The sequence below is a fragment of the Xiphophorus maculatus genome, chromosome 22, assembly GCF_002775205.1.
Source record: "Xiphophorus maculatus strain JP 163 A chromosome 22, X_maculatus-5.0-male, whole genome shotgun sequence".
In the NCBI taxonomy this organism is placed as follows: Eukaryota; Metazoa; Chordata; class Actinopteri; order Cyprinodontiformes; family Poeciliidae; genus Xiphophorus; species Xiphophorus maculatus.
This window is the reverse complement of record NC_036464.1, coordinates 20,241,767-20,258,037: the sequence shown is the minus strand read 5'-3', so window position 1 is coordinate 20,258,037 and position 16,271 is coordinate 20,241,767. Positions and strand designations below refer to the sequence as shown.

Below are 16,271 nucleotides of genomic sequence, written 5' to 3'. Positions count from 1 at the left end.
ATTGTGATCCAATGTTTGAGGTCAGCATTTTGATGATCCTCAGCTGCAGACTAATCGCATTATGCAACCTCTCCTCCTTTCATACCCTCCTGCTTCCTCTCTCCAAGTTGTGCATATGCAATGATCAGCACTCCATTCATTGATCCATTCATTCATTTATCCAAGACTACCTCACTCTACATTAGTCCATTCACATTGCCCATCCATTAATCCTTCCACTGGCATGGGCTTTAAAAGCATGCTTCTCTCGATGCAGATCTTACTGACTTCAAACAGTTAAAGTGTCCACATCTATTTAGCTCAGAACATCATAAACAAACACACAAGGTCATTTTGATGTAGCCAAAAAAAAAAAAAGCTAAACTCCCTCTAGCCTGATTGGGTAGAGGGAGTCAGTACTGAAGTTGTTTTGGTTTTTTTTCTTTTGTGGCATATAGTTTCAATAAATGGGTCATATCTGCTGACACTACTGTCACTGATGTCCAAAATTAGCTCCTCTTCCCAAAAATGAAGTTCTGTAAATTTAAAAACTCCTTTCATTTTCACATCCTCCTCGATTCTCGCAGTTCCCGTCTCTTCTTTTTTTGCGGTGGCTGTATCTGTCACAAACTATCCGTCTCCCTTTCCTGTGCCGTTTGTCTGTGGGCTCTGCAGACTGGTCCTTCTGTGCTGTGCTGTCAGTCTGTCTGGCTGGCTGCCATTATCTGCAGTGTAGAGTGAGTCATTCTTAGGACAATGGAGACAGTTTGTAAAACCACACTGGAGAGTACACTTCCTCCGGATGTGCAAGGGGATGCCATTCATAACAAAGCCTGCACTGTCTGCCTGTCGGCTGCTGCCGTGGATGTGCATGCATTGCAGGCTTTGGAGGATCAGAGGGAGAGGAGAGAAGGAGTACAAGGTGATGGGAGCTGAAAAAGAAATGAGAAGCGGAGGAGGAGGAGAGGAGAGAGAAGTGGGAACCGGCAAACAGTGGCGACGGCAGCGACTGGTGATTGATATCAGAGATCTGGCACTGCCACCTGATCCAGCCAGCCTCCAGCAACACTGAACTCGCTGAACTTACTAAGCCAAGATGGCTGCTCCACTGCACTGCACCCAATGAACCCCACAGCAGTAATATGTACACAGTAAAGCAAATACAGTTGCTCCAGGGAGAGTGGAGAACAAAGAAGGAATAAAAGGGGAGAAGTGATGGCTTTCATTTCAAATCCAAATATCCAGCGATGCAGGCATGCTGAGAGAGATGCATGAAATAAGGGAGCAAAACTCACCCAGGCATCTTCTGAGTCTCTACATCAGCAGGACTAATGCTGTGATCTAAATGATACATTTCATAGATGTGGTCAGCAACCAGATGTCAAACTGTCCGCATTGAGTACAGAAAAAAAAAAAAGGTGCATGAGAGATATTACTTTTTTTTTTTACTTACTCAAGATGCTTTATAACATTCAAATCAACAAAGACTGAATTTATGTGTGTTCCAAAATGATTAAATTATAATAATTTAAGCGATTATAAACATACTCCAGTATCAGGATTTATTTCTATAACATATAATTAAATCTGAGACTTAATTAAAACATTTAATTACAGTTCAAATTGCTAAAAATCCATTCATGGTGAGATGCTGTAAGCACAGAAGCTGATAAATTCAAAGGCTACAAACACAGACCCATCGGGGAAAGTGCTGGTTACCGGTAATCTGACGCATTTTAGCCCGACTGGTACTGACTGACGGTTGATTCGGCCATAAACTTAAAAAAATTCAATCTTTTTTGATTCTTATTGAATGTACAAGCCTGGTCATTGCCTTCCTATGCAGTACCACTCGATTCTCATCTCCCATTAGGGCTCTGCCTGGGACTTCTCCCATTAAAGTGGATTTCTCCAGTAGAATTTCAACCAGGCCGATCAGCGAACGGAAGAAGTTGTGAACAACTATGATGATTTTCTGCGCTGTTTTGTAATTTTAGCAAAGGCAGCGGAGGAAGTGAATGAAGTCATTGACTTCGTGTTGGTCACACTTCCAAATACTGAATTAGCATTAACAGCCGCCTTGTTTGAATCGGCACTTCGCTGTTGTTTACAGCATAGGCAAGTCCCGATAAGCTTCATGGTGTCAAACTGGAGAATTATATATGGCGCAACCAAACGTTAGCGATTTGGGAAAATGTAAAACTTCAACAGAGTCCACCTAATAGTTTCTCAATAGCCAAGGGACCAGACCCCCTGCACAAAGCAAAGCGTAGAACAAGGGGGTGGTTTTATCAGGCAATGAATGTACTATCCCTTAGTCTTAATGGGCTATGCCAATAACACTCTTCAGTGTGTGGAGTTACTGAAAGAAAGTAATTTGAAGTTACCCATTTTCAGAATCAGTAAAGTGTTCAAGCACAAAAGATACGAAGCTATTTAAAATGAAACTGTATTTCTACAGGCAGGAAACACCTGCCTCTTTAGCCTTCATGTGCCTAAAGAGTTAAATAAGATTTCATCTGTCACCACAAAGGCTGAAAGCAGTACTGCAAATTTGCTCTACTTCATCCTATTGATCTTTCATAGTGTGTTTGTTGTGGGGCATGCTAAAGCTAACAATGCTAATCATAACAAGTGCTCATCCAAGAAGCAAGAGATGGTTTAATGAGTCAACTCTGTAACCATTTTCCCCACAAAATCTTTTAGTTGGTATCTGATGTGTCATAACAAAACACTTCCAAGCAACAGATTTGCCGCTCTCAAAGCAACCAAGGCTCACTTTGCTTTGACTTTGCCGTTTCACCTCTGATCTGTAACTTTGCATTATAAAAGAAAACACTGGAGGACAATGAGTTGTGTCCAAGAAAAGATGATGCGGCTCTCCTCATCTGTCCCCTCCCTCCCGACCATCTGCTGTGCTGACTGCTGTGTGTGCTGATGCTGGTAGAGGTAACAGTATCCACCCGGTGCAATGGCTGAGAGAGTGACCCCTGTAGCCTCACATGGGTTGAAAGAAGGTAAACTCCTGGCAGTAGCGGAAATTAAGAAGGGCATTCTTGCTGAGAGGGGAGCGACGCACGTTTTCTCAAAAACGGACCCGTTCCGGTGTCGTTTTGGTCGTATTCATCAGAATAAAACAAACGTTTTTAAACTGTTCATTTTGCTTCCTTGCAACTATGTTGTTTTTGTGGTAAAGTTTGCAAGAGGTAGCAAGATTGCACAACGTGCATGATTTTCTTACACAAAGAGGTGATGCAGTTGATTGCAGTCCACGCCCTGACTCAGTGAAAGGAGGAAGGAAATCCTAGTCATGTCAGTGTGTACACAAAGGCAGGGTCATCTAAGGGCACATTGTGCTGTATTTGGTGGAAAATATGATCTGTATTCGAGAGGATTCATTTCATTCCAGAATAAGTAGAGCTGAATTAGTCATTTCAACCACTCCAGTACATCTGCTTAAGGGCTTTTTCTGCTGCATCATATGGTTGGTAAGAGTTGAAAAAAAATATGCATGGACATTTTTTGTATTCAAGCATCACTACATTTGGTCACCATCCGTTGTCGTGTGTGTGAAAGTGTGTGAATGTTTTGTAATGTTTGACCAGTTTTTATAACAGTAGTTGGCCAAACAAAAGCGCCATTTCTCCAAATCGGTTCCGCCATAAAACATGCAAAGCTTTCCCGTGAGAGTTTGTGACCATAAGAAGTCTTCTTTACCCCTGAGATTTGCTTTTTATTCCCCCAAACAACTAACTAATAAATAATTTCCATTCAACACCAAACCCATTAGCAAGAGGGAAAACAGTGTAAAAGGCTCCAGAGAAAACAACACATTTACAACTATCTAAAAAAAAGAATGATTTTATGAGCTTTCTAGATTTAAGATCATTCAGTCTTGTCCATTCAAAATAAACATCAGCAGAGGCCCTAAAACAGCAGAAGAAAATGCAGTTCGTATTTATTTATTTATAAGTCAAAATTGTGGGAGTGTTTTGGTATATTTATAAGGAAAAAAAATCAGCTTTTTTTGGTGTTACATCATCGAAAGTTAAGAGTGATATTTGGACAATTGGTGCATCATTAGTATTTATATCAAAATCATGTCCACCTCTATTTTCCAACAGCCCAAAGAAAAACTGTCGCATAAAAAATTGAGATATATAAACTAATATTGAATTAATTTTATTGACTTATTTGAATTTGGCAACATGTTTGCTGGCTGAGAGAAGACGTCTAATTGCTCCCTCACAAGAAAGGAAAACTCGTCGCAATGGAAATGTTTTAGATTAATGCAGTGATTCCCAAAGTGTGGGGGGCACAGTGCCATTGCAGGGCGGGCGCGGGAAGCGGTATGGATGAATAAAAAGAAGAAAAAAAAAACAGTATTTCACAACAAAAGTATTTCACTGTAAAGATGGTTTGTAGTGTGTTTTGTTGCAACTTGAAGTGTCAAATAAACTTCAGTGGAGTTTGAAAACCAAATATGTGTATAGATTTATGTCTGGTTGAACAATGTGTGTGCCCAGTTGATTCTTTTTTCTTTTTTGCGGGGGATTTTATTGAAATCCATAGGGGGGTCCAGAAGATTTTTGGGAACCACTGGGTTAAGGGAAGAGTCATGGTATGGATACTGAAGAAGCATCACCCATCGCTTTTGAAAAGATAAAAACACAGCTGTTTTTAAGCAGCATCTGTAGAGACTACAGTAGACGTCCAGCTGACAAACTAATAGTTTATCCATCTATTGTACTTCTTTGTACAAGCACTTTGAATTGTCTTTGGCTGAAAGGTGCTATATAAATAAAGTTGCCTTGCCTTGCCTTGCCTTGCCTTGCCTATTGTAGACTACTACTAAATTTAGAGGGTTTTTATTTTTACATTTTTGCTCAAGTCTTTGTATCAAAATAACAATAAATGCATATAGCATTAAAATACCTTTTTGAACAATAGGAAAATTCAACTTGCTTAAGAACAGTTCGACCAAATACCCTGTTTATACGGTTTATAATGCAAAATATGTTAATTTGGGGGTTAGTTACACTTTAAATTTTAGCAGTAGTTGGAATAATTGTTGCTTTTCTGTTTTAAAATTTCTCTGTTTTGTATTTTTTACCCAAGCTTAACATACTCTGAACATACCAACCCACTTCTCCATGAAACAAAGAATAATGTAATAAGAAAAAGATTCAATATTCATCTAGTCTATGCAATGCGACTAACTCATATGCATTTTGCAGCTTGTGACCTTAAAGGACCTTACAGGCCTGTCATCATTTAGCTTCTTTGTTTCTGTTCTTTTTCTTCATGTCACTTACTCAACCAGAAACATGGTCCATAATTCAATCCTGGAGAACTTTCCATGCATGGAAGATGCCCAACATCTCTGATTTGAGTAACCCTCTGTCTAATGACTAAGACTGCAGTCTTTGCTGTATCACAACCCGGACAGTGAGTCAGCACTCTGACCCTGCGTCTCTTCCCGCACTCTGCTACAGACAAAGATTTATCATACAATGCAGACAAACATTCATATTCCTGACACAAACAGAAGTCCCTCTCCTCCTCCTCCTCCTCTTCTTCTTCTTCCGTCCCTACCTAACCTCTTCCTCACACCGAGAAACACTGGCATCGCCGAGTCGTGACTGAGGGCGATGTTTTCCTCTTAATATGCACAGACAACTGAGGATCCCACTGGCACGCCGGGAGACAAAAAAAGATCCCCCCCCCCACTTCACCCGCTCTGCTTGCAGACTGCGTGCTCTATCTTTCCGTGTGTGTGCGTGTTCGCGTGTCTGCACTTCAGTCACAGAACATTCATCCTGTGAATGTGCGGAGCAGCATCTTCTCCCGGTGCGCCTCCTACATTACCCAGAAACCTGTTGTCTGTTGTGTATCCATGTCACTTCCTGCTCGGCGGTTTTCTGTTGCACATTCCTAGACACCATCCCATGGTGAAGGGGAATGATGCTCACTGGCCTAAAAAACTGGAAATCCCTGTTATTTTTTTTCTCCCTCCAAACACACACAATTATTCACATATCCTACATCTGCTGGATGGATCTCTATCGGCATCAGACACACAAGCAGACACATTTGGGGTTAATTACACCAAAAACGACATTTCTAGTCACCCCTGCTGACCTCATGGAACTAATAACGTTTTCAGCCGTTTCTGGATCAGTTCCACCTCTTGTGACTGTCTCTGGTCTGGGAACGTCTGAGAACAGGGAAGCACTATTTCTGCCACATGCTCTCTGACCGTTGCACTTTTTTCACTCATTTGGTTGTAAACAGGATGTGTTGTCACTACCCTTTCTACACTTTAACTGCTCCCTTGAACCCGTGACATATGACTGTCAGTGACACTATTCAGGATATTCCCCCCCTCCACACACACACACGCCTACACACACACACTTCTGAACTTAACATATTATGCTGTTGGAGAAAAAAAAAAAACACTTCAGAAGGCAGAACTAACTAGATTTCATAGACATGAGCCGGCACACTGGCATGACACAACACTGCAACACCAGCAATGTCACCACAGGGATCCGTTAGATGTTACTACAGTAACTGCATGCTCACGCTTGTGCATGCCCCCAGCTTTTCCAGACATAATCTGACTGAATAAAACAGGGATTTAGCAGGCTAGCAGCCAGTCAGGCTTACGGTAAAGAGACACATGGCTAACGCAAACACACACACACCGGTGATCAGACATGTGATCACTCACACTCAGTCGAGCACACCGACATCCTCCTAGCCGGCACATGTGGACAGGGACGGCCAGGCCCCTCGGTCTAGACGAGGGGACGCAGACTAGAAGCGCATCGGAGGGGAGCGGGAGAAGGCTCTGGATGTACTCACCCCTTTTCTGGAGCCATCCCTCTCTAACGATGGTGACATCGCTCATGGTTCCTTCACGCCGAGTCTGATGCCGTTACACGCCTGCTCCACACAGCCAGAGAGGGAGGGGAGGGGAGGAGGAGAGGAGAGGAGAAAGCGAGGGAGAGGAGAGGAGGAGGTGGAGGGGAGGGGGAAACGGCTCTCCCAGCCTCCGCGTCACTCTCCCTCCCTTTCTTCCTTTCCCGTTCACCCTCGATAACTCGCCCAGCCTCTCTCTCGCGCGCTCTCTCTATCCCTCAGACGCAGACAAGCGCACGCACGCAAAACAAGCAGTGTGTAGGCGTGAGCGCGCGCGTATCGTTTTGCTTCCTGTCGTGGCTTATCTCCCTCTCTTCTTCGTCTTCTTCTTCGTCTTCCCCTCCTCCTCCACCTCCTCCTCCTCTCACGTTCCCTCTCCAGACCTTCCTTCTTCACCAGTAGTGACTCAGCCTGAAAGGAAGTGAAAGGAGAGAGAGAAAAAAAACATGATATAGAAAAAGAAGCATGGCTTTATTTTGCTTCTCTGCTACACCATCACCCCCCCCCCCCACCACCCCAAAGCTCTTTCATAATGTCTGACAAGACAAACAACTTGTTATTGAGAGGACGAAAGCTTCCTCTGCTTCCCCCCCGCCGCCCAACGATACACCCGGTTCCTCTTTCTATTGCAAACACTCCCTCTTATAAACAGGATGAAATATTGCAGAGCTCTTTCTGAAGCAAAAAAAAACTGACCTTGATTGCCAAGTTGATATCTCTAAGCTCCACCTCTCATTCATTCAAGGATTTTTTTTTCCTCCCCCCCTCCATTGAACAGACACTGAATACCAAAGCGGATCCACTGCTCTTGCTTTTTATGTAACTCTTTACATTGAAGAATGTGAGTCAGTGTGTGGATCTGGTGATTGACTTGTCTGTGTTTAAGGAGTGGGAGAGCATCTCAGGACTGTGGAGTAGAGAGCCCGGTTAAAAATAGCTACCACGGCAGTTAGGGATGCTCTCACACTCTTTCTCTCACGCCAAATCTCTGCACCTCTCTGCCGTCTCCCACCCCCGCCTCTCTCTCTCTCTCTATGCATAGCGGCCGTGTTCACCTCAAATGCACCCTACTTCCATGGTACGACACGACGCGCAGCAGCAGTACAGCCCGAACGGGGAGCTGCGGTTTAGTGCGACCGTCGGAGTCGTTTGAGGCTGAAAATCAGTATTCACATCAGCTTCTGTCTGCGCCGCCTGCCGCAGACATCTGGAGGGACTGCAGCGTCAGGGCGAAGGCTGGAACACACCCCACAGACGCACACACACACCTCTGTACATTTCTGCCTTTATTTATTTATTTATTTTTTTCATGTAGCAGAATCGTGACTGTGTGGAATCTAGGTGAACAAAAGCGGACTCGTCCAACCCGCTTTGATGCTTTCATGACCAAATTTGCCACTAAACTAGATTTGAGTTATGCTTTTTCACTAATTAACATACGTTTTTTGTTCATTTATTACAGTTAATGATGCTACTTCATAGAAAATTAGATGCAGTTAGTAGTAAGTTTGAGGAGAAGCTGCTGCTGGACAATATGGTTAAAAAAGGAGTCACGATATGAGGGTTTCATATAAGTTGATATCGCTAATTATTTTTTTAAATATCTGAAATACTGCCTAACTAGTGATGTGAACTTTCCTGCTTTATCGATAGCTTTCATTGTTTTTTATTTTTAAGCAGGTATGAGACAAGGTGAAACTGCTGCTGCCCACGTTACTTAACAAGATGTTGCTAGGTAACCAAAGAGTGAGTGAGTTAGTTGATGCCACCCACCTTGCTGAGCTGGCTGAGGTTGAGAAGCTAAAGCCTTTCCTCTGCCTACATCACCCAGAATGCTGTGCAGTTTTGGATCAGCATTCAGTGTAATTATTGGAAATTCTATCAGAGGTATTGATATTAATACTATTCATGTGTGTACCGCAATATATATTGTTATTGATTTGTTGTCCAACACCAGTTTTGTGTGATTTTTCTAAAAAAAAAAAAAAGTGCACATACAGTAATAAAATACATAGTTCTTTGCCAACATATTCATAGACCTAAAACTTTTTCCACGTTTTGTCTATTTTACAAACATAAACTTCAACGTATTTTATTGGGAAAACGTGTGAAAGACCAACACAAAGCATCTAGAGGCTGAAAGTTAATTATTCTTCTCTTGTAAATGTGAACTCCTTGAACTACTTCTTTCAAGTTTTGCCACACCTTCTTAATCAGATACAAGCCCCAACTTAGACTGGCCCATTCTAACACATAGCACATGAATATGCTTTGATCAGCAGTTCTGGGTATATGTTAAGAATGTATGTTGTCCTGCAGGAAGGTGAAACTTCTCCTTGGTCTTTGACAGCATCGAACAGGTTTACAACCAGAACTGCCCTGTGTTTAGCTCCGTCCATCTTTGTATAAACCAGTTTCCATGTCCCTGATGAAGAAAAGCTTCCACAGTTACTGTGTTCCCTACATGAATCGTGGAAAAACTGCAATCAGGACTTATTATGCTTTTCTTTTAATAACGTCTTTCTTCTGACCACTCTACAGTAAAAGCCAAATGCGTTAAGTCCACAACTAATATTTGTTCTTCCAACAGCTTCTGCCACCCAAGGCTCTTGATCAATTCGGGTTTCTTGGCTGCTTCTCCAATTGATTGTCTTGTTAGTTTAAGTGGACAGCCATGTCTTGATATATCTGCAGCTGTGCTATGCTCTTTTCATTTCAGATGATATATTGACCGGTTTCCACATAAAGATTAGCTTTACACCATAACCCTGCTCCCAACTTCTCCGTAATCTCTGCCCCTGGTTTAAGTTTTCATTATGCTGCCCATTCTCTTATGTCTAACAAATCTGAAAAAAAAAAGAAATGAACTATTTTTTAATTACATGATCTCTGTAGGCAAGTGGTTGTCATGGGTTTCTTTTTACCTATAAATGTATATCATGCTTTTCAGATTCTATTTGTAAAGTCTTTTTTAGAAACAAACATATTTTCCTTACAGCTCGCCACTATGCACTACTTTGTGTTGCTCCATCATCTAATATCTCAACGACACAAACTGACATTTGTTTTTTTGTGACAAAATGTGAAAAGGTTTGAGGGTAGTGAATACTTTAGAGGGACACAACATTTCATTAAATAACTTAAATCCTATTATTAGTGCAAAAAGAATGGAAAAAATAATCTTTTCACATCTGCAGTATTAAAGAAATGACTCTAGTCGCACTAGTTTTACTCTACCTGATAAAAAATTAAAAGGAAAAGAAGTGTAAGTTTTAATGTACAATGCAAAGAAAAGATGAAAGTATTAGTAGTTTCTCTAGGCTGTAATTCCATTGGAAATAAGCTTCAAGGGCGAACCCATTAGTGCAATCCTCTTGTCAGGTCAGAGGAGCACTCTTTGCCTCATCTTACCTCAGAAAAACTTCCCTAAAACCAATCAGTGGCCTCATAGAAACTTTGGCAGACGTGATCTGCAGCAGGGAATCCATGATCATCCTTCTAAAAGGAAAGCCAATTTGGCAGGACCGCAAATGTTACACTGCACACACAAGGATGTGTGTTTCAGCCGCATATTTTGCATCGATCAAAAACACGTGATGAACGCGGCTCCAATTTGATCAACGTAGCTTCCTGGAGCAGGAACGAGTCCGTTTTCAGAGGCTTGTGAAAAGTTCATCAGCACTGCCTGCCCAGTTTGTGCTACCACTGATAGAGGACACTTGACTTATTCACATGCTTTTATAACATGTGGAAGAAAGATCTATAAAGAAAAATCTAGATTTTTGTGCTTTTTGACCTATCACGACAGGTAAAACCGGGCTGCATTAACGTGCGGATGTAACGGCGCATAAGCTCACGTGGAGGAACACGCCGTTCTGCACACCAGTGCAGTTTTCAGGTATCAGATTTTGTGACGCTGCAAGGCTATTTTAAAATATGCTCCTGAAAACAAAACTATGGCGCTTCTGTTTGGGTGACGGAAACAACAGAACAACAGAGTTAAGATCTCTCAAAAAGAAGCAACCAGACAACACGAGAACAGAGACGAATTATGAACTCTGTGATCTTATACCCAGCTAAAAACGGAAGCACATTTTTAGGGAATGACATAAAAATGCAAGACTAACCATAGATAAATTTGTCTTCCTGTTATGACAGAAAAAAATCATAATAACTTCAAAAATCGACGTAGGAGTTCTCAGTCTCTGCAGAGACTGATGCACACTAACACATAGATAAATAAGAAAAGCACTCCAGAGCTACAAACCCAACAATGAATAGTTAATTACTAGGGATGCACAATGTTAGTGGCATGGTATCAGTAGATATTAACTGTAAAATTTAATATCGGACACCAGAAATTCCCTCAAAATAACTCACTGATATAAAAGGCATACTTTTTATATAACAAACTAGTGACAATAATGGCTGCAGCACAGCACAGGATCAAATTTGCACTGTTTGATTTGTTTAGTGTCTTAGCAGAGGTCATGAATAAATTTGATATTAAACATAATTCAAGTTGAAAGTGTTACATCGTTTTCAGACCAGTTTCAGTATTTACATTTGATAACAAGCTAAATTGACAAAGATAATGCAATATTTTAATTCCACAGTAGAGAAAGCAATATAGTTTCCGTAAGCAGGTACAGCAAAAAAATATTGGTATTGCCATCGGTTACCAGCCAAATTAGTTTTAGTATATTTAGCATATTGGCTATGTTGGATATCGACCACAATAATCCAATAAACCAATACCATGCATCCCTATTATTTACCCCTAACATATTACTGAATGCCGACCTGAAAAGTAATTGCGTTAAATTGTTGTGACGAGGGGAACAAGAATGACCGAGACAACACAACTTCAAAGCTGACACCAAAAAGCCAGGCCCTCACTCTGCAAATATCAGCCTCCTTACATGGAATTGTCCTTCATATAACAATCTTAAGATTTGGTCGCAAACTGCAGTTGGTGGACTGCCGTCGTCCAGCAACCAGAAGCAAATTTATTTATCTCAAAAACAGAAACGGCCTATGTCAAATATCAAGCAGTGGCAGAAAATCCGATCGCTGCTTTGGCTCAAATCATATTATTGCCGTTCTGTTTTTGAAAACCTCGAGCTCTTCCAGAGCCGTCTCCTTTTCCTTATCATTTTCTCCCTCTTTTCACAGTTCGACTCCAACAGCAGGACCATAACTTGTTGTCCAACCATTGTTGGACTGACTTCTCTGTTGGATTATTCTCACAAGATTGTATCACAACCAAGTTCACTTATGTGGGCACGTTCAAGTTCTCTATGAGTTTTGAAATATCAACTAATGTGCTCAGAAAAGGCTATACAGCATGATGCTGTCAACGCCATGCGTCACTTTGTGGATGTTGTGTTCAGGGTGATGAGTAGGGTAAGTGGTTTGTTTATTTCAGCACAGTGTTTAGCCCAAATAGTTTATTTTTTGTGTTATGTGGATGACTAACAGATACAATGTGGACAGATTCACTTAGCTTTGATTTTATGCAAGAGACAATATATTAATACACATATCTTGTTGTCCAATCACTGTTAGACTGATGTCTCTGTCTGACCTGTGCAGCACCATAATCAAGGAATCTGGCATCTTCAACTGCAGTGACAAGTCAAGACGTTCTGAGTGATTTATTAGTGTTGAATACATCAATAGCTAAATTATCGGGCTTGCAGTCTGCACATCACCGTGCATTACAAAAATATGCACATAAACATGTAGCTTACACAACAATAGGCCAAAAGCAAAAGGCCAAGTGCATCAAACATGATAGTGCAACAACCTGTTGTTGATGGAAGCCTCTTTTTTTTCCCATTTATTTCAAATAAAAAGTCAATTGCTGTTATTGTATTTTGTGGTGGCAAAGCGTGGCGATGCTTTTTGATATGTGCATATGATTCTGAATAGTTCAACCACCCTGCAAAAGAATATGCAACCCAAGCAGCACACAGCTAGCATCAATTATGTTCTCCTCTTGGAAAGATTTGACGTAAACATTCGTGCAGTAGCCTCTAAAAATGTCTTTTACAGAAACAATCACCTTTAAAACTCACTTCTTTCTACAACAGACGGCTAATGGCTTGAAAATATTTCCTCCAGGAGTTTTGAAGGGTTGGCACCACGAGCCTGCACATTACACATAATTAATAACACAAGATTAAATGACAAAATGTAGACAGACAGAGAGACAGATGGTAATTTATGTACTGAGCTTAAATATAAAACTCAACCCGTTTGTGGCGTTTTCATCAGTAAAAGTTAGAAACGCAGACCTCTAAAGCATCAGTCATAGTGGTCAGTCAACTCGGAGCCGCCCCCGCATGTTAATCCTGACATAAACACACCATTTATCTCGCTTTCCGTGTCATGTTTACCGTCACAACAATGACCGGCCGGCTAGCGGCGGTGCATTACCTGCAGCAGCGACAGGTGCTGTGGCGGTGTGTCCCCCCCTATCTCCCTGCACCTGCTCTTCACACACCGCTCCTATTCCTGCCTTTAACTCCGGTCTGAGTGAAGCTATGCGGGGCTGCGAGCTAAAGCTACACGGCGGTCTCCGTCAGAGTCATCGCCGCGGGGGAAGCTACCGTTACCGCGGCCAACGGCTGTTTTGATTCTCAGGAAAGCCAGAAACGTCACAGAGGGAAGCGGCACCCCCTGTCTGTCATGAACCCACCCACTACCTCCACATGAACACACACACACACACACACACACACACACACACACACACACACACACACACACACACACACACACACACAACAAATTCAGACACGAACACATCCCAACCGTCTGGCACAGACCTTCCGCTTTCGGTGATGAGTGATTCTACTCGACGTCTGATTCTCAACCACTGAACGGTTCTCTCATCATCCCTCTCCAACATCCTGTGGGGATCCTCTGGTTCACAAGCCAACTATCGCGAGAACTCGAAGTTAAGGCCGTTTACGTGCGAGAAGCAATGTGGCTGCTCTGTCCTAGTTTGAACATTTACCTGGAGAGAGATACGTATGAAGTCGCTTTTATAGGTGGGAGAACGTCTTAAAGTTTACTATTAAACATAATTTCAAGCTCATTGCGTGTTTCATCGTTTAAAAATAGATGTGTATCAAAGGGAAAGGTTTAACTCTTGGTTCCTTTTAATACCAACATATCCTGTCACAAGCTAGTAATAATAAAAACACACAAAAAATAAACGAACAAATAAAAAGATTTCATTTTATTGCTGTTGTATAATGTCAAATATTTGAATTAATCCTATGCATTTATCTTTGTGCAGCAGTAGAAATTTTAATTTTGTCTGATTTTCTTACCATTTTTATTACAACGAAAACTCTCAACATTTTAAATAAGAATACAAAATATATATAAAGCGCATAACACGTGGAAAAATTCTGATCATATCAAAATCACGTTTGATCAATTTAAATATTGTTGAACAATTTATTTATTTCAGCAACTCAAATCACAAATTTAAATCATATTAATTAATTATTCACAAACTGTTTTTAAGCCTTTATTTCTCTGAAGTATATTGATTTTCCGATTACATAATGAAAAGCCTACATTTTAGTTAAATATATTATATCAGACAATTAAAAAAACACACACATAAATGAAAAGCTTAATGCTTAAAAGTTATTTTAAAGGTACTTTTAATGACAAGCCTCATCAGAACGCATATTTTATTTATGTGACTGTATCATATTGATGTTTAAGACGTCATTCAGAGATCACAATTTTAGGTATAGTTAGCAGTTTATCACAGTTAAAATTAAAGTTTTTAAGCAGTATATCAACTGATAACACAAGGTGGATCATTTTTCACATGCTGTTCAATATGCTCTTCAACATTTTGTAAATATCCAGTTTTGGTTTAGTGCTGCAATGTTTTAATTTGATCTAAAATGGAAACTAGTTTTCAGTTCTTATATATTTATTCTTTTTTGTCAAACCTAAACGTTTCTAATCATCAGAAAAAGTCATTATTAGACAATAACCTGAATATATACAGAGTGAAGTTTTTAAATTTTGATTTTATTTCTGGTGGCCCACCAGTTCATGTAATATTTTCCCAAAACTTTTAACAATCATCAAGGTGTATCAGCTCTCGGTGTGGCTTTCTGGAATCTCCAAGCATTGAAAATGTTGTTATAATTGACAACAACATGAAGTAATAGATGTCAATAGTTTTATCTTTCATCTGATCTTAAACTTCTTTAGCTAAGGGCATGATGTGTTGCTTTTTAAGACTTTTCATCCTACATCATGTTGCCAGGTAGGTTCTGTTTCCATGATTTTAAGATTGTACAAGTCAGGTTGTAATCAGCAAAATTAAACAATATAAAAAGGGCGCTTAAACACGGTTATTTCCTGATTCCAGGAGGGCCGCATTACTATTCAAATAGGGATAGGTTGTGTGCATTGATAATGAAGTTATCTATTAAAACGGCACTATGTAATTAGTCCGGGTTTCTTTGTCTCAGAATAAAACTTGTTTGACCATCTGAAACATTTGAGTGTGACAAAATGAAGCAAAAATCAGAGGGATTCTGTAATGAAGCAAAGTTTCCCACAGAACTGTAAGAAAATGAGGGGTCAGACCCATAAACAAAGTTGTTAGAGAATCAAATTTTATATTCGATCATCAAGAAGTTGTTTTCCCGGAATCAACAAGTAGTGTGAAAATATGTTATTTCTAGTAATCAATATCAAAGGTGTGTTTTGACAGGAAATCGTGCAGAATTTAAGAGGAACTATAGCCCAACTGAAAAAAGGACCTTGTTTTGAATTAAAGCAGCAGTGGGATCTTTTTTTTTCATCACATAGGGAAATAACAGATTCCGTAACACACCACTAAATTAAGGAAACAAACGACACAGCATGAACGAGATATTTTTATCCTCAGCACAGAAGACAAAACTACTTCAAAAGTTGCCTGCTGAATGTTGGCTCCCTTTCCAGACAAAAGATACATAAAATCTCATTAATCTGTTGCAGAAAAGTCAAACGGATGACTCTGTTGACTCCTCTCCAGGTCAATATTATACATTATTTACTCAGATATGTTGACACAAAATAGCAGAGTCATTGCGTTCCCAGGTAATATTTGCAATTCATGCCAGATTGAAGAGTAGGGGTGCGGCGGTGGCACAGGGGTAGAGCAAGGGAACCATATGGAGGTGTTGATTCGGTTTTACTGCCAGTAAATGCAATTATAATTACAACCATGGACACATTTTGTGTACTTTATTTAAATGAACATGCTAGGGAGAATGCAGCATTGACTAAACTGAAAAGTTTTAAACATAAAATAATGATAAAATAAAAATAAA

General features: G+C 40.4%; 1 protein-coding gene across 1 annotated transcript in view; it reads right to left on the bottom strand.

Annotated features, from left to right (window-relative positions):
* Positions 1-7,288, bottom strand: part of LOC102237954 (RAC-gamma serine/threonine-protein kinase) — a 60,278-nt gene extending 52,990 nt beyond the window's left edge. Inside the window, exon 1 of the mRNA XM_023327972.1 lies at positions 6,850-7,288. Coding sequence (XP_023183740.1) covers positions 6,850-6,895 — 46 coding nt within the window. The 5' untranslated portion in view covers positions 6,896-7,288. The remainder of the gene's footprint in view (positions 1-6,849) is intronic.
* Between the last annotated feature and the right edge of the window lie 8,983 nt (positions 7,289-16,271).